We start from the raw sequence: 18,222 nt of genomic DNA, 5'->3' as shown, positions 1-18,222 counted from the left end.
AAATTTATAGCTACATTTCCAAACAAATACAGTAATAAAATCTACTATTATCTCTTTACCAGAATATAAAAAGTTTTATTATTATTATTATTATGAATGTCTACATACATACACCCTCTGTCCCAAAATATAAACATTTTTAGAATAGTCTAAGTCAAACATTTTTAATTTTAACTATTAATAAAAAATAAAAAAGATCAATAATGTAAAATTAATGTTACTAGATTAATCATTAAACAAACTATCGTAGTATGTAACTATTTATATTTAAAACATATTACTATCTATTACTTTCATAGATATTGTTGCTCAAAGTAGTATCTTCGAGGCTATGTTGAAGTCAAAAAATACTTATATTTTGAGACGATGATAGTTTAAGTTAAAAGTGATCATAGTGATAATAATAAAATATAATAACACCTATACTGGACATGCCTGCAGTGCCAATAATCAGACACATCATCCATCAATTCATTACTTGCATCGTCTCCTTTGGCATTAACTTATATCCTCTTCACCTTACAAATCAAGCTCATCAAGTGATTGCAGATGACAACTGATCAAACACATAGTAGTACTAGGGATAGTCAATGGGCATAGACAGACAGCTACTCCTACAAATTAAGGTGGTGTTTAGATCCAGTGACTAAACTTTAGCCTCTATCATATCGAATGAATTTGGAGTATTCTATCATATCGGATGAATTTGGAGTATTAAACATAGACTACTTATAAAACTAATTATATAAATGAGTGCTAATTCGTGTGACAAATTTTTAAAGCCTAGTTAATCTATAATTAACGCATGTTTACTGTAGCATCACATAGCCTAATCATGTATTAATTAGGCTCAATAAATTCGTCTCGCGAATTAATTCAAGATTATGGATGAATTTTATTAATAGTCTACGTTTAATATTTATAGTCCAAATATCCGATGTGACAGTAACTTAAAACTTTTACTCACATATAAACAGGGTCTAACATCATCCATAGCAAAACTAGAGGTCGGAGGAAGGGAGGGACGATCACCTGTCAGTCTGTCCGTCCATTCTACAATCGATCTAGTACTAGTACACAGCAAAGCAACACATATGCATCACACCTGATCAGACTTCTCAAATCACTCCCTACCCAAACCCAGGCATACCTAGCTCCCCAAATTAAAAATCATAATCCGCTCTTTCCAACCTCCACAGCGTGTTCTTGCGTCGGTCTTAATACAGTAGTACATCGTTATGCTTCATCTCTCGGTTTCCGTCTTCTCAGAAATGTTCCGATTGGGCTCACTCATTGCAGCACCAGCACCATCACTCCCTCTTGATATAGCACCGTCATTACTTTCAGAAGTAGCTGCTGCTTCTGAAATATGACACAGCAGAATCAAGTTAATTAGCTTGACCAGAAATTCGTAAGCGATTACTTTCAGATACAACGTAAGTAAAAACGATACTACAAGGGAGTGTCCCCTGAAACAGGCTTACGATTTACACAAATTCAGAGCAAAAACAAGTGCAGTCACTAGGACCTTTAACAACTACCCCAGCAATCAACACATGCTCACATAAGCCACTGGCAGTGTTGCTTCCATTTTGTTCTAGGACTACTATATGCTTACAGGAGCATAGAGTCCTGAGAACTTGGCAAAGACAAACCAGAATTTTACACAGTTGGAAAATGTCATACAACATAAGACAATCTGCACAATTTATCTTATGAATACTGAACATGTGTACCTAATTGAAGAACTGGCACAAAGAAAATGTCACAACCTTTTTGCTGTGATGGAGGAGGTTCTTGAGTATTCCAAGCAGCAGCTGCAGATGCAGCTAGTTGTTCTTCAATTACTTTCATGAGTTCTTCGCTGGTGTAAGGTGCAGCCTCAGGCTTATCATCCGAGCCTTTTGTGTTTCAAGGAACAAAAAAACAAGGGAAGACAACATTACATTCACGGGTCTTAAGCTCAAATCACGGGAAAAAAATGTGTGCTTGCTCAAGACTAGGAAAATGTCAAGACCCTTGTTTGAATGCCACCTTAGTTTTTAACAGCGTTGAATGAGAAGCAGGATATGAGTCTAGGACTGAAGGAAATGTAAATAGATAAGTGGAGCTAACCAGCAACAACCCAGGGGTCCAAACACTGCAAATGTATCAAGGTGCAATTGTGATTTTTTACTGACATACATGAATTTCTAATGTGGATTTCAAGACGAGTGCTTTAAATTAATTGGGTATGACTTCCCCCTGAATAACTTCAGGAGCAGTTTATTTGGAGTACTAATGCTGAGGGTTTAGTGAAGAATTAGCTAGAATAGGAAGCCGGACAACAGCAAAAATATGATGTCTAGGCTTGCTGGGAAAGAGTTTACCTCTGCTAGTCCTTTGAGACCAAAGACTAACAGAGCAACCACTCCAATAACCAGAGCTTCGGGAGCTCCAACTCCAAATAAAGAAGCGTAAACACCAGTTCCACGACTTGTTCTTTTGCTCTCTACATTGAAGAAGTCAAAGAAACACAAACGCAGTGAGATGCCTAATTTGGCAAAGAATTATGGAACAGCACGATATGAATACAGGCATAGTAAATATAGTAAAGGGAATATCCTTCATCCAGCTATGTAAAGCAGGAAGGTAGATGGGCAGTTATATCGGCGAAGACAAATTAGATGGGTAAGAAATCCTGATCTCTTCCTTTCCTAGTCTTTAGCTTTCCTGTTTTTCATACAAAGATGGTAGTGTGTTGACGTCTAATTCCAGTCCAAGAGAAAATTTGTAGATGAGGTTAGTGAAATCGAACTGCCGAGACACGTAGGAATGGTAGTTATGGAAACGAAAGAAGAAGTGGGTAGAGTTGAATTGAGATGAAACTAAACAGTGTAGAATGGCGAGCAGCCAGGTGATGCGAGGGACATGATCCCAGGCATTTTGCCGAGCATATGGTGGGCATTTTGCCGAACAATGACAAAATGTTGAATGCCGCCCAATTTGTGCACTGTATAGAGCTTGTGACAAGAGTTGCTATTACGGGTATTTTCATCTAAGATATGATGAATACTTTTGACGGATAATAACACAAAGAAGGAGTGCAATTAAAAGGCAACTAGATACTATGAGTCGCAATGAATGAAGGGAAGAAATGAATCCAAACAATAAACTCAGGAAGGCTCGCTTAGTATCATACAATCAATCAATCAATGAATCGTTTGTTGGTTGTGGTGTAGTAGTAGGAGAGTGCCCGTACGACGGCGGCGGCGGAGATGGCGGCCGGAGACGAAGGATAGACCGACCGCGCAGTAGGGCTGGGCGAGGGTGAGCCTCCGCCTCCTCCACTGTGAGGAAAGGGAAGGGGAAGGAGGAGTGCACGTGGCGACGCACGGAGGAGGTCGGAGTAGCAGGCCGGCGATGGCCATCGCCGGCGGTGGGCTTGGAATTCGATTCGATTCGTAGGGTATATGCCGCTCACTCGCAATCGCAAGTCGCACCGCACCTCAACAACACAAGAGGGAGGTGAACGAGAAGGAGATATTGCGGGACCCACCATATAAATCAATAAAAATAAATATCCTTATGGTACTAGTTTATTTTCTACTTGGAAAAAGTACATCAAAGGGCCCACAACTTGTCATCGAATTACAAAATCGTCCCTCATCCGCAAAACCAGATATATAACATCCCTTAACTTACAAAACCGTTCGCTTTACATCCTTCAGTGATTTTGATCCGATTTTGTTCTACGTGGCGGGTGAGTCAGCGTAGAACCCACGTGGCCCCACATGTCAAGGACGCGTGGACCAGCCATGAACGAGCAGAACCTTTCAACGCGGCTGGTAAGTAATTTGCCAGCACGTTGTCATCTGCGCCAGTAGCGTAGAGAATTGTGGAGTAGACTTGCAGGAATTCCTCTAGGTCTGTACTTCCGTCATATTTCTCGATCGCTCCTGGTCGAAACTTTTCGGGCCATCGTACATCTCATAATGTGGGCGTGAACGCTCTGCACCCACCTCCTGGAGCGAAAGGTGGCCTGCGGTTGTGATGTCGTCGAGGAGGTCTGTCCGATGAAGAAGACGACGAAGATGAGGACGAGGGATCGCTCGGGTCGGGAGCTCGGCTTCTCGAACAGTGGTCGCGTCTTCAATCTCGACTAGATGCGGGAGATCGGGAATTGCGTTCCCGTCCATCGTCGTCGCCTTGCCACTGATGCTGTCGCCCTGAACTTGACCATTGGCTCCCTGATCTCGCTGATTGTTGTCACCATCGTCACGATGGTTGTTATCGTTGTTGTCTCGGCGGTCGCTACGGGCCTGCCGATCTCGATCTTTGTTAGGGCGGCCTCCTCGATCATTGTTCCCTCCTTGGCGTGAGGGGAGACGGTGGCAGTGTCAACGGTGAGCGGTGTTCTCTTCTCGTCGAGAGGGAGAACGACGCCGATGACGATCAGTGTCGTTCCGATCTCGTCTTTCCCTCCGCCAGTCGTCCAGATGTTCGCGAAGGTCGCGATTCTCACGACGCGGTGGAGTTGGATCTCGGGCTGCCCGTGGCGATTGAGCACGGGGAGGACGTTCTCCAATAGGGTTTTCCGCTTCTGCGTTCCCGTTAGCTGGTTCACCGTTTCCTCGTGGTGGATCTTGCGGTGGAGGCTCAGTCGCTGTGTCCGCGAACACGCTATTGAGATTGGTCACAGTCTCTCGTAATCACGTTGCCCGCTGATCAACGTCAGGGTTTAGGGCAAGGTCAAAGGGGCTTTATCTCAATATCGCATCGAGGTTCCACAGTTGTTGGGCAGGCGTTCTGGCTGCTGCGGACGCACTTGTCTCAGCGACATTGATCACGTTTACATCTCGTAATCTTCCAAAAGGTGTAGCACGAATGGCTCGTTAGGGTTGACACCGACAAAACCCACGAACCGATCTAAAGTCATTGCTACGTCTCGTTCCTCGGCAACGCACTGAGATTGAATTCGTGGTTGTTTGATGTGAGGACGTGGCGGCTTGAATGTCCTAAGGAAGATCTTGCAACTTGTGAGATCGTGAGATCTTGATTTATGGACCGGGCAATAGGTGAAGCCCGTTGGTGAAGTGCGTTGAATCCCACGCTCCCAGCAGGCGTAGAGTTCGGCCTTCACATGGAGTATCACCAGGCAATCTTCCAGAGTATGCTTGGATGTCTTATGGACGAGACACCAAGATCTCAGATTCTGGATAGGCATCCTTGTCGGCTCTGGGTTTCTGCGCGAAGGACATAACTCAGCCGCTTGAGGATTCCTTCCAGGTGTTGGGGCCGTTGATGTTCCGTTCTCCACTTGTGTGGGAGGAACTGTTGGCGGGACGTCGTTTCTCGAAGTCGTAGCCATGTTGTTCTCATTCCCGATAGTAACTGGGTCAGTCGAGATTGGTGTAACGGTGTAGACTGGAAGATAATAGATCCGACTTGAGTCCACACCAGCGATGTCGAGGTAGAAGCTCCTTGATTGATGCCGGTGTTGGTACTGTTGTCGAGATGGCTTGAAGTCATATTAGCGGAACCTTGAGCACCAAGTCCCACTACCCGGCGCGCCATTGTCGACGAGTGATACTCGTAGACCGGATGATTAGGGTATTGGGGTACGTTGGAACGAGGATCGACGAGATCGTAGTCGATGTATTCGACGAGATCTCCCGGTGACTTAGCTCCGTGTACTCCGGCTTCGTAAGCTATGGCGAGTGTGTTGGCGATGATATTTGATGCCTTGCACCCCTCCCCGGGGGTCCCTTTTATATCGTGCATCATCTTGATCTCCAAGACTCGGAGACATCGGATCTTGTACGATATAACAGAAACTCTATCCCCTCCGAGCAGGACTTTGGAAATCGCTAGACTCGTAGAGATATTTTCCATAATTTGTAACAGATTCCTACGGCGTACACAGGAACAATCCGCGTATGTGAAGGTATGCCATATCCGCATATTTCATAAGTCGTAGGATAGGAGGTATACCTTATCCATAATCATGACAAAACCCTAAACCCTAAATCCTGAACCCTGAACCCTAAACCCTAAACCCTAAAACCCTGATACCCTACACCCTAAGGCAACAATTAGGGTTTAGGGTTTAGGTTTTTGAATGAAAACCGTCATAAAATACACACTTGGCACTAGGAGGATGAAGATGCTCATTGGATGCTTGGAAGAACTTCATAAAATGGACACTTGCACTAGGAGGATGAAGATGCTCATTGGATGCTTGGAAGAAACTCTATCCTCCAAGGCACCTCCACCTATAAATACCCCTCTCATCATTCATTCTCACACAAGATGTAGAGCTAAATTACAAGAGGCTCTAAGTATACTTTAGGTTCTTATTTGTTCTATAATATACTTAGAATTAGGGAGAGGGGCAACAAAATAGTCATCCTACTTTAAATTAACACCACCTAAAGCATGCAGGGAAATGCCCTAATTTCAAAACTAAAGCATTTTGTATGTCTGGTTCTGCTGGTATACAAAAACAGTGTAAAACCCTACTACCCACCACCTAATATAATCTCCACTCAAAACATGCTTCTAAATGGCGTCAAATGGCTAACTGAAATGAGAAAGAATAATTCATCATAATGTTAGCAAAAACAAATTGTGAATTTGGCAAAACTTTGTGAAAATTTGACTATTTGAGTCTTATTATTTCGTGGCGGAGATGGATCCCTTGGTATGTCTTCCTGAAGGAGTGTATGTAAGAAGCTGCAGTAGTGTACGCCCCGTCACTAGCGACTAACATGCCAATAACTCTTGTTGCCTTTGAGTACTAGTGAGCCTGACATGCCCTTCATTGAGACCATTTTTAGATTAAGATTGGTGATATTAACGTCCTTGTGTAAACCAACGTAGTCTGTCTCACTTCACACAAAACAAACATATACAGAACATAAAGCCCGATAATTCAATCGAACGAAGAAAGCATAAATATTCTGAATTAATGTACCCGACCCCGATTACACTGTCTCTATTGAAGAATGATGGCTCAAAGTTCCCGACCCCGATTACACCGTCTCTATTGAAGAATGATGGTTCAAAGTTCCCGGAGTCTAGGAATCCTAAGCAGTGCAACGTACAGTTTATCGCCGGGCTGTTAGTTGTTGGACACCGTTCAGAAGCATACTCCGCACGTACAGTTTATCGCTGGGCTCCATATCCTGAACCACGTGGTCGATCGGCTGTGAGGACGATCGAGGCCCGTCATCGCTTCTGATCACAAAAATTTTGTGAAATATAGAAAATTATATGTTATGCTCAAAGTATATTTAATAATGAATCAAATGCTAGCAAAATAATTCATAATTACATTTTTTTTGAATAAGACAAAGGGCATCATGCATTGGCAAAAACTAAATAAAAGCAAATACATATAGCATGCATTGGTTGGTTTGTATCAAGTAAATACACAATTAAATGCTTCTTGGTCTTTCCATAAAAGATGAATGTGCCTTATATTTTGGAACGGAGGGAGTAGCATATATGTCTAGTCTAACACTAGACACTTTTGTTCATTTGAAACTAGCAAGTGTGCAATGCCATCGACAGTGAGGCATTGACTTAGTTCTTTTAAGATGCCGTTGCACTTATCATACTCCTAGGAAAGGAGGGGTTATGTCAGGCTCAACGACCTGCTCAATTAAATGACACAATGAGTACTTTTTAAGTAGTGTGGTGGCAGATCATACAAGATAGAGCCGTGGCCGGCAGCGCGCCGGCCAGCGGGTGTGTAGAAATTGAGAGGAGGTTAGTAGGTAAGACTGTCAATTACATAAATTACAGATGGTGACACAAATGTCTCACCTTTAAATACTAAATTAATTGCGAACATATCGCATAATGTGTTTAAATAAAAGGTCAATATGAGGCTGCCATACTAAGCTGCAAAATCTAGTCAGGCATTGTTAGAATTAATACGTGGGCTAAGGTCTATATGAAGATTATTTCTAGAGAATCACAAAAGCTTACCTCATGAGAAGCACACATGTTAACCTTCATATTACTAGTTCTAGGAGAGTACTCCCTAGCCACTTGAGTAAGAAAGAAGTAGAGGAACACACGTGTGGGCTCGCTCGCCTCACCTCGCCTGGGCACGGGCCGGGGGACGCGCGCACAAGACATGCGCGTGAATGGTCCGTCAAAATTGGTTCTCGTGCCTGCGCAGATGCGGATTTCTTTTACAATTTAGTTTTGCTGCACCCAAAAATATTTCTAGAGTTTGTTTCGGAAACATATCGTGCGTGAGATGGTGCGTAACCTATCCCGCAGCATGACAGCGCCGGCTCGTCGCCGTCGTCGTCCAGGCACAGCACTCCACGGCATATGGTCGGCTTCCGGAACTCCCTCTTCGGCATCCTCTCATCGTCACAAGTGAACGGTCACGACGGAGGAGAAGGGCCAGATACGTCTTTTTGGTTGCCAAATACATGTATAGCGATTAGAAAAGAGAAGAAATACATAGAATAGTATGCAAATCAAGTGTCACATGTTTGGAGACCTATTTTTACAAGTCGATGTTAGGAATGGCAAATCTACAAAACACAACGTTTGGAGTCCCAAATATACAATTTTTCTCCTACAACTTCATCGGCCACGACGCGGTGCTGGTGTCGGCGTAGCCCTCGTGTTATTCGGATCTCAGCTTCTGCAAATAGGGCACACTGTGTAAAACGGTTTACCTAGATATTCTCTTTTGCAGCAATCACAATGCAGATAAGATTGGATGGACACACTTGTTGTGTGACAGGATGCCCAAGGCTAAAAACCCTATGTCTGCATTTGTGCGTAGAGAGCTAAAAAGAAGGACGTGCACATACGTACGGATTCTAATTTTGGGATTGACCACTACATAAGCAAATAATGGTTCAACACTTCCTAACGAAATCGTGACCAAATGATGACAGACCACACTAGTGCAGGAAGCGACCGCCAGCACATAGAAGACGAACTCTCTGCACGAACGATGGTTGCTAAAGACGTCGTGGTCAGTGATGATGTAGGGAATCAAGATAGTGCATCAATGACTTGCTCCATGGTCATTGGATTGACACAAGCATTCATCTCCACATCGGTGATGCTGGATATATCCTAAAGAAAATGAGAAAGAATGATTCATCATAATAAATTGTGAATTTGGCAAAACGTTGTGAAAATTTGACTATTTGAGTCTTATTATTTCGTGGCGGAGATGGATCCCGTGGTATGTCTTAAGCACTGTATCGTACAAAGCTGCAGTAGTGTACGCCCCGTCACCAGCGACTAACATGCCAATAACCACCAGCGACTAACATGCCAATAACTAGGGATGAAAATGGAGCGTATATGGATGGATAATGCTCATACCATATTCGTTTTCATATTTTTTTTACCGGATACGAAAACGAATACGGATAGCTCGAATACGGAAACAAATTCGGATTATCTCGAATACGAATAATAATCGAATATGATCGGACACGAATACGGAAACAATTTTTTCTCGGAACACGAAAACCAACTCAACTTCTAATAGAAACAAATATCAACATATATAATTAGCTCATTTTATATAAAATGAGGTATAATTTATAAATATTTTTTAAAATTTAAATAATATTAATAGTATGGACTAGTGTTAAGAGATTAAACTACTATTAAAATCTATAAAGGTATATTGAAGGTTATAGAGTTAGAAAGAAATGGGGTATGTCTCATGGGTCCTGCGGATATCCGAATAGCACTGTTCGCCAGATATCCGAATTATTATCCGTATCCAACGGAAACCCTGATACCATATTCGTATTCGTATCCGTATCCGAACTATCCAACAATTATCCGATCTGAAAGGTATCCTTATCCGTTTTTGTTCGGAGCGGACGGAAACTATCCGCTCCGTTTTCATCCCTACCAATAACTCAATAACTCATGTTGCCTTAAGCACTGGCGAGCCTGACATGTCATTCATTGAAACCATTTCCAGATTAAGATTGGTGATCCTCGTGTAAACCAACATAGTCTGTCTCACTTAACACAAAACAAACATATAAAGAGCCTAGTAATTCGATCAAACTCGCATAAGACCAGATTGAAACAATAGTCAATACTTACACGACATTGCCCGGTGACAAATCAGGAATGCGCTTGCATACCATTTTGACAAGCGCATTCCTGATTTGTCACCAGGGAACAGTTCCCGACCCCGATTACACCGTCACCATTAATGCACCAGGAAACAGTTCCCCACCATTAATGCACCAGGGAACAGTTCCCCGACCCCGATTACACCGTCACCATTAATGCTGGTTCAAAGGTCTCGGAGTCCAGAAACCAATGCAACATCCGACGTGCTGGTGGACAACATATGCAGTTAGCTGTCGGACGCCGTTCAGAAGCATGCTCTGCACATACAGTTTATCGAACCCTAAACCCTAAACCCTAATATTAGGGTTAGGACCCCCGCATTTAAATTATGCATCAAACAGAAAATCCATAATATAAACAACACAACAAGGATTGCTCACCGAGCGAGGGAAGTTGCCTGCGTTGCGTGGTGGATCGAGGGGTTAGGCCGTTGCTCACCGAGCGAGGGAAGTTGCCTGCGTTGCGTGGTGGATCGAGGGGTTAGGCCGTTAGGGTTTTGGAAGAGGGGTGGAGTGGATCATTGGAGTTGGAGGGGAAGAAGGAAGACAAAAGCATATGTGTGTCCTGTCGTGTCATACTGTCGACTGTGGTGTGAAGAAGAAAAAGTAAGAAAGATGAGTCATACAGATTGGTACTAGGTAGACTGGGCTGCATTTGATGGGTGCTGCTAGGTGACCGCTTTGACGAAAACTCAAAAAAATTAGTTGTATATGTGAACTTATGTTTCTTATCACTGATCCCAAGTTTAACACTAGTCAAAATGAGCAATACACGCATTGTCTCTATTTCCTCAAATTTGTTTGTGTACAGGATAACTTCTCTATTTTCTCCTCCACATCTTTATCTAATCTAAGCCTATCTTGGGACTAGCGCTTAGAGCCTTCCTCCTTTTTATTTGTCACCGTTGACTCATACTATTGCAACTTTAACCACTAATAATTTTGAGTTGATTAGATTATGATAAATGAAAGTTTAGTACTTAATATGTAATACATTTTGATAATCTGACATCTATTTGAGCATTTAGAAAACTTTTGAAGAGAAGATGAATGATCCAGGTCTAAATATAAACCATGCTTGGTGCCAAATATAAAGGAACGGAAGAAGTATCATACTTGCTCTTAGAGTTTATCCTACTCCTTAATTGCCCTTTTCAATATTTTTATTTAATAATAAAGTGTGAAAATATATCTGCCATTGCGTTATTATGAGAAACTTTTGCAAGGACACCAGCCGCACAATTAGCGTGTGCCTCCCCGCTAGTTGTCAGTTGTCACTAACAAGAGAAACGACCACAGGTGATGAACATGAACATGTCTACACGGATCCGTCTCAGGTCAGGTGTCTCAAAAATGAGAAGTCCTCACTCGAAACAAAGGTAATACGGAGTATGTAGTTCCTCCTCTAACCCCTTTTTTTTGCATCTCCAGGGTAACCAACTGCGCGATTTGCATCATTGTTAATGGGATTGTGGCACAGGATCTCCATATTCCTCCTCTTTACAGGACCTCACATAATGGAGTTGCCGTCTTAGATGCAATATCTGTGTCAACAGACAAAATGTTATTCTAAACTAGTGCAACAAATGTTTTTGACATCTATAATTTGATGAAAAGAGAAGTGGATGAACAATTTATCTTCCTTCATGGAAATATGAATTTAACTCCGGCATGGTATGAATGCTCATCCACAAGGGAGAAAAAAAGGGAAACATGGACAAATCTGATTGGAAACAGCATTCTATTCGATACTTCCTTAACTGAAGTAAAAGAAAAAGGTTTCAATATCATCTCCAGAAAAATGTTTGTTTCAGTTTTGCATGTGAAGGTACAATTCACACATGTGCAATAAAATGCGGCGCCCAGATCATTTTGCTAGATGTTGGATTTATATGTTAACGTTATTCTATTCAAAAAGGTACTCAGAAGTAAAAACTTTAGTATCGCAGAGCCCCATGACCTCTTCAAGGAATACTCATAAACTTAACTTCATTAATGTATGTAAAGCATATGCTTCCTTTTCCTCCTTTTCTCTTTTATTATGCTCATCAGTGACTACTACTCTCGTCTCCCCTAAACATTGGGTTAACTATTCTGTCTTGTGGTGGAAGGTGGAAACGATAATTTCGTCTAGTCAAGTTCCTTTAAAGTAGGCCCTATACAACTGATCTTTTGGCACAAAACTAGACGTGATTTACATCTTATTTTATCTTGTGGTGGAAGGTGGAAACGATAATTTCGTCTGACAAGGTTCCTTTAAAGTAGATCTGTTTGGCACAAAACTAGGCATGATTTACATCCTATTTTATCTAGAAAACAAATCTTGCTAGGGAGTAGGGAGCAAGGGATGTTTGGATTAATACAACAAACCTCTCGTTTAAGATCATCATGAAGAATGTCTGTTGAAATAAGACTCTGGAATTCAGCTTTCAGCCTCTCGTCTTTAATGCCCACCCATGTGCTAGGATGTAAAGCCAGCAATAGAACAGTTAAAATATCTGTTCTAGATGGATATTTGACAACCTCGTTGCTTGAATTTGAATTGCACACGCTTGTTTCCAATGTGGATATCGGTAGAAGCATATCAACACTTTGTTCATTGACTCCTGAAACCGCTGTGCCTGTAACGACAGTCTTAGGCCCATCACCATCCACTTGTACACATTTGAAGCAAGTTTCTCTGCAGCAGAACCCATCTTTTGATGAAAGATTCCCTGTTAGCAATGCGGCCCCTTGACAGCACACAGAGGCTGCAATCCGGGTAAAGGAATCATCATCACTTGAATATGAGCAACTACAACATGGCTGCTTAGTGAATTGCAGTTCACGGACTAATCTAAAAAGCTCAGTATCACGGACTTGCTGTAGTATCATTTCCTGCAAGTGCACACAGTGTAAGGTGTGTTAAAAGAGACAAAAAGAAAATTCTGATCCAGAATCCCAGATTGAAAAGAAAAGGTTGAAGATGACCTTCAAAATAAGCCTTTCTTCCTCCTCTTTGCTTAATCCTGATCCTCCTTCCTCTTGTCTCCTAACTTCAATAACCCATTTGATCAAATTTCCAGCATTGGCAGGAAGGGATTTCACTAAGCGGGACAGAAGTGCTGGAACATTGTCTACACTCTCATCCTTAAGAAGATCGGGTACATCTTCCATGCAATACTTCGCCATGCTTTTCCAGCTTTCATCTCTGCAACTCTGCACAAAAGCTAAAGGAATGATATAAAGGAAATTATATCAATGTACCCACTTGAATTCGATATACCAAGCATTGGCATGTTTACCACTGTGTAGAGCAATGAAGGAGCTGCAGTGTGCCTTGAGATAAGCATGAACCTTCAAATATCAAGATGGCAGTATCTTAAACTGGCATGAATAAAAAGGCAAAGACAAGTACAGATAGTTTGGCAATTGAGTGTAAAACTGAAATGATACTCAATTTTGTATCTATAGGAAATAACGCAAATGTAATTTCTCCCCTATAATGTTTTGCAGCAAAGGTAAATATCATGGTATCCACATCTCTACTATTATAAAAATTGAAGATGTTTTTGCCGGTATTTTGGTACGCCATCCGTGTTTGAGTCGGTTTTAAGTTCGTTTGCTTTTGGAATACATATCCGTGTTTGAGTCGGATTTTAAGTTCGTTTGCTTTCGAAAATACGAAAAGAGTCGTATAAGAAATTTTGTAAAAAAAAACTTGCATACTAACTTGAGATAAATATCGGACTCCCACAGTGAATTTCACCCTAGCTAAACCGTATAATAATAATAAGATTGAAATAGCATCCACCCGTTGCAACGCACGGGCATCTTTTCTAGTAATCATAATTTACCAACCATTGGATCACTGTGATGTAAACAACCATTTGATGTATGGGGATGAAACAAATGAACAAAAAAATATGCTGCACAAAGGAAGAACCGCGGAGACAGTTCACAGTTGTTGTCTCCTCATAAACAGGTATGGAGTTGACAGTATGGAGGTTGGATGCGGAAGAAATGGTGTTAGATGTGAGTCATGTGACCAAGCTAAATTGCCAAGTTCGGAAGTTCCTGATCCCAATAACAATAAAGCCATAAAGTCAAGTTTTTATTGCTGTCTGGATCTCCCAAAATGCCAACATGCACTTGAGTCTGAATAACTGGATAGATACGGAGGAGGAAACTGGAGCAAGCAAAACTTCCTAACATTGTTTCTCCAACCCTCTAACTCTGTCTACCAATGAATGGCATATGCTCTTTCATCTGGTGAGTCCAGTGAATCACAACAATCCTGTTTTTCCTTGCATATTGCTTTTCTTCGCACTTTTCAATTCTCATTTTCCTATTATTTCCTTCAATTCTGTACTGTTTTTTTACAGATATGTTGTTTTAGTTGTGTTCATGAAATGTATTTGGTCAGGACATTCTGAAAGTAATAGCAAAACAAAGGAGAGATGAGCTACTGAAGTGGAAATGCAATAGATCAGGTATAAAATATTTGCTGATGAAATGAGTCAATGCTTGCTGCCCACGAGATGTTAAAGGTATTATGTTGTTTTTCTTTTAGATGGGTTTTAATATGTAGTTTGTAGTTTACTTTATTTCACAGCATATAAATCCTTTAGTTTGGCAAGAAAAACTAACTTAAAGTCCTTATATTATTACTGTGATGGATCTAAATGATATCTACAGCTATAAATAATATAAATATCTTAATCAGAATACACTTATGCTATCAGCAATAAATAAACAATATCAGATATCAATGTGATTGTCGATGTTTTTTTACACAGTATGAGTTCAGCAAAGAAACATGTATCTGCCCTTTTGATTTTCTTAGGAACATTTCACAGGAACTAAAAGTTGCTCTTTTAAGTAAACTTATAAGATAAGATCAAATAACAGCATTTGCATATTTTTGTACCATGCTTACTTTTATATGCTGACTATTTTAAAATTGTATATTATTCTTTTGACTAGCTTAATACCTGTGTGTTGCAACTTGCAACGGTTTCAAATAATTACATCATACGTTCTAAACTTATAATTTCAAATAATTACAGTGAAAATTAATTTGTGTTTACAAGGCAACTTTGCCAAGCCTACCTCTCCACATCATCATTCAAGCAGCAAGTGGGCTAGCTGTATCATTTAGCTGCTTATAGTTTTTTTTTTTAAGGGAAAACACTGTACAAAGTTTTAAACACAATATACAGTAACTGCAGAGCACCCGAAAAAAAGGGATTTCCAGGTGGCGGCAATAGGAAGGTTGATCTGTCTAAGCCGCTGAGTCCAGAGCCCTGCATCCTCTATGCAGGCACGAAGTAGACGATGAACTGAGGGAGGCAGGTAGTTGAAGATGATTTCATTCCTGTGAAGCCAAAATCTCCAGAAGCAGAGTAACAGGAAGGTGCCTTGGAGACGGTTTGGGAGTTATCCGGAGGGGGTGACCTGATGTATACGGATGCAATTGATGTGCGGTTTGGAGAGACTTGTATCAGATTCCAGAAGGCCGAAGCAAAGGGGCAGTGGATGAAAATATGGTCTGCGTCTTCGAGTGGATGGGTGCAGATTGAAGTGAGTACTTTAGTGTGCATGTCTATATCAGTGCAGTCACTGTGCAGTACAAGAATTCCATGTATCCCAATAAATAAGGAAAAGGTACATATTTGGACCCTCAATTCTTAATGTGGTTTAATTTCCACTCCTCAAATCCAGCACCAGATAAAACTCATCCCTCAACTATCAAAACCATGCAAATGATGTCCCTGGTAGGTATATTGGTGGTTTTGTCATATGTGGCATCCTACTGGACTGCGTACATGGAAAATAAGTCAGCAAAAAATAAGGAACATGATGGGGCCATTCGGATTATCCATGTATGCATATGATTTTCATCTCTTTTCTTAATATTTGTTTTTCTATTATAACGGAAGAGGCATGACTAACATGAGTGTCTAATTGATAGGCAGATATCATGGCAAAAAAAGTGATGATGTGGGAAGCCACCTCACTAAAAAAACACTTGCAAAACAAGCATAGGGACAGTATTTGCATCGTTTTGATATGATGGACAAGTAATATCAGGTATTAGAGTCGAGACGCAAAGGCAAATCACACGACAAGTTGAGAAACCAAATAGACTTTTCCGTCATATAACAACAGCAAATTTGTTATTCTTCCCACAGGCCACAGCTTCTAAAGTATATTCTACTTAACCCTCCTATAGCAATTATATTATTCCACGCAGTTTTATTAGAAAAGCACTGTCATCTCCACAGCAACACGTGGAAGATACACCTAGTGTGATGTTTAAGTTCAATGCTACAAGTTGCTATTTTCCACAATACCAAATGCAAGTGATGTAACATGTATATTCATCTAAACCTAAGCGCTAAACCACCCAAAAAAAGGACACCCCATCAGATTTAAGCAATCTCTGCCAATTAGAAAGAAAAACTGGGCAATCAAACTGAAGAGATCATAACTAATGCTCCCTGCAATTAGATGGCTGCCCAAAAAAGGAAGTAACAGGCCCTACAACTACTTGCGAACCACAACAATTACTGCAGCAAAGAAAACATAAATGTACCATCAGTAAGGAGGCTTTCTTAAAGAAATGGGAGTTTAATTGCACAAAGGATTGAATAAGATATAACAGTGCCCCAGTTGCTTCATCAAGAGTAATCGTTGCTAACAAACCAAAGGCCCTGTTTGGGGCAGCTCAAAGAATCTCCAGCTCCCAACAGTGCAGATTCTCATCAGAGAATCAGTAGCTCCATTATTCAGAAATTGAACTACTTACTCTATTTCACATTATAAGACGTACAGGGTTTTGAATAGGTTCATGCCTGAATCTATATATGTGCTTCATATATGTGTCTAAATTCAAATGAATGTTAGTGAATCTAGACGAGAGATGCCAAAACGTCTTATAATATGGAACGGAGGGAGTAGTAGGTAGAAGCTGAGAATTCTCAAGCTACTACCTCTGTTCCTAAAAGGATGACGACCTCAAAATCTTAAATTATTACTAAAAACAGTAATAGGACTTTATATGCGAAGCTGATATTGGTAGATTAATCATGAAAAAAATGATATGGTTATAATTTTTAAAAGATGTATAGTTAAAAACAGTAATGGCGTGAGACATGTGCAATTTGAGAAGGGAGGCAGTACATTCTAGTATGAAAGATAGGAGAGGAGGAAGATGGGTAGAGAAGAGACCCCCTGAGTAGACCAGTTGCGTCATCAGTTGTATTCATGGCTTCCCAAAGCAGTGGGAGTGGAACCCAGTGAGGAGGGTATTTGAAGCGGGCGACATCCAGGATAAGCGCCATGTCTTGGCCGGCATGGTAGCCGCCGATTGGAGAGAAATGGCCGGTTCCAGTCTGAAATGCAATGCAATGATAAATTGGTTGGTTATTAAGACCTTGAAATGAAGAAGAGAAGGATTAACAAAAACAACCTGTTTGAAAGGCTTCCTGTGGTAGGATGCGATGAGATGGCAGTCCTGGGAGGAGGCAGAGCGGACGAGATGGTGGCGGAAGTCGTGGATGGTGGACTGGTCGGCGCGGAAGGAGCGGACATTGGCACCGGCGCAGTGCGCGAGGCAGGCGAGTTTGGCGAAGGTGATGCCCTCCGCCTTCACCTTGTCGAGGGGCTCGCAGCAGTCAAGCATGGACTCGTCGAACCACCTCCAGGGGCCCTTCCATTGGCGGCCCGGGTCGATGGCGAGGGCGTTGAGGACGACGGAGAGGGAGGCGAGGCCGCAGAAGGCCGGCTCCGACTGCGTCTGGAACACGGAGATGAGGTTGAAGAAGCCTTGCAAGGTCCCGCTCTCCAGGGCCTCCGAGAACAGCCGCTTCCCCTCCTCCGACGCGAACTCCACAGCCGGCGGCGAAGGAAGGACACGCCGGTACAGGGATGCCATCGCTGCCATCGCCGCTCTCCTTCCTGCCGCCCGGCACAGATTCGGTCGTCGCCGGCGATCGGATGCGTGCTTCTCTCTCTTTTGGGGGGGCTCTCGGCTTTGGCTGAAGCTGATTGATAGATTTGACGCGTCTTGCTTTCCTCTTCTTGCACTCGACTGAAAGTAAAATCTTATTTCAAA

At 41.8% G+C, this 18,222-nt stretch overlaps 2 protein-coding genes across 3 annotated transcripts; both read right to left on the bottom strand.

The window, feature by feature from the left end:
• Positions 1-940: 940 nt before the first annotated feature.
• On the bottom strand, positions 941-3,513 carry LOC9270436 (sec-independent protein translocase protein TATB, chloroplastic-like). Its single transcript, XM_066311417.1, has 4 exons — positions 3,242-3,513; positions 2,370-2,491; positions 1,773-1,901; positions 941-1,362 (listed from the first exon to the last, which is right to left on the bottom strand). Exons 1-3 carry the CDS (start codon positions 3,408-3,410, stop codon positions 1,851-1,853), a joined length of 342 nt encoding a protein of 113 aa, XP_066167514.1. The 5' UTR covers positions 3,411-3,513; the 3' UTR covers positions 941-1,362; positions 1,773-1,850.
• Positions 3,514-11,259: 7,746 nt separating this feature from the next.
• Positions 11,260-18,160, bottom strand: LOC4339838 (glutathione gamma-glutamylcysteinyltransferase 1). 2 transcript variants are annotated; one of them, XR_003242951.2, is made up of 6 exons: positions 17,578-18,160; positions 17,337-17,500; positions 13,409-13,460; positions 13,095-13,333; positions 12,495-13,001; positions 11,260-11,668 (listed from the first exon to the last, which is right to left on the bottom strand). XR_003242951.2 is itself a non-coding variant. In XM_015787469.3 (6 exons), exons 1-6 carry the CDS (start codon positions 18,049-18,051, stop codon positions 11,585-11,587), a joined length of 1,509 nt encoding a protein of 502 aa, XP_015642955.1. In that variant the 5' UTR covers positions 18,052-18,160; the 3' UTR covers positions 11,260-11,584. The 2 variants fall into 2 exon arrangements, 1 of the variants encoding a protein (XP_015642955.1); XM_015787469.3 differs by having other exon boundaries at positions 13,095-13,322.
• Positions 18,161-18,222: the final 62 nt, after the last annotated feature.

This window comes from Oryza sativa, chromosome 6 (genome assembly GCF_034140825.1).
Source record: "Oryza sativa Japonica Group chromosome 6, ASM3414082v1".
NCBI lineage: Eukaryota > Viridiplantae > Streptophyta > Magnoliopsida > Poales > Poaceae > Oryza > Oryza sativa.
The sequence above is the reverse complement of the archived record's forward strand: the minus strand, read 5'-3'. Positions and strand labels throughout refer to the sequence as shown.

Excerpts from the sequence above, each read along its gene's own strand:
- LOC4339838 (XM_015787469.3), bottom strand. The coding sequence starts at position 18,051 with ATGGCAGCGATGGCATCCCTGTACCGGCGTGTCCTTCCTTCGCCGCCG. Across the intron at positions 13,461-17,336 it reads GCAACTGGTCTACTCAGGGG|GTTCATGCTTATCTCAAGGC; the intron begins GTCTCTTCTCTA and ends TGATATTTGAAG. Across the intron at positions 11,669-12,494 it reads ATGATGATCTTAAACGAGAG|ATATTGCATCTAAGACGGCA; the intron begins GTTTGTTGTATT and ends CTGTTGACACAG.
- LOC9270436 (XM_066311417.1), bottom strand. The coding sequence starts at position 3,410 with ATGGCCATCGCCGGCCTGCTACTCCGACCTCCTCCGTGCGTCGCCACG. Across the intron at positions 2,492-3,241 it reads CCATCTCCGCCGCCGCCGTC|AGAGCAAAAGAACAAGTCGT; the intron begins GTACGGGCACTC and ends TCTTCAATGTAG. Across the intron at positions 1,902-2,369 it reads GTCTCAAAGGACTAGCAGAG|GCTCGGATGATAAGCCTGAG; the intron begins GTAAACTCTTTC and ends GAAACACAAAAG.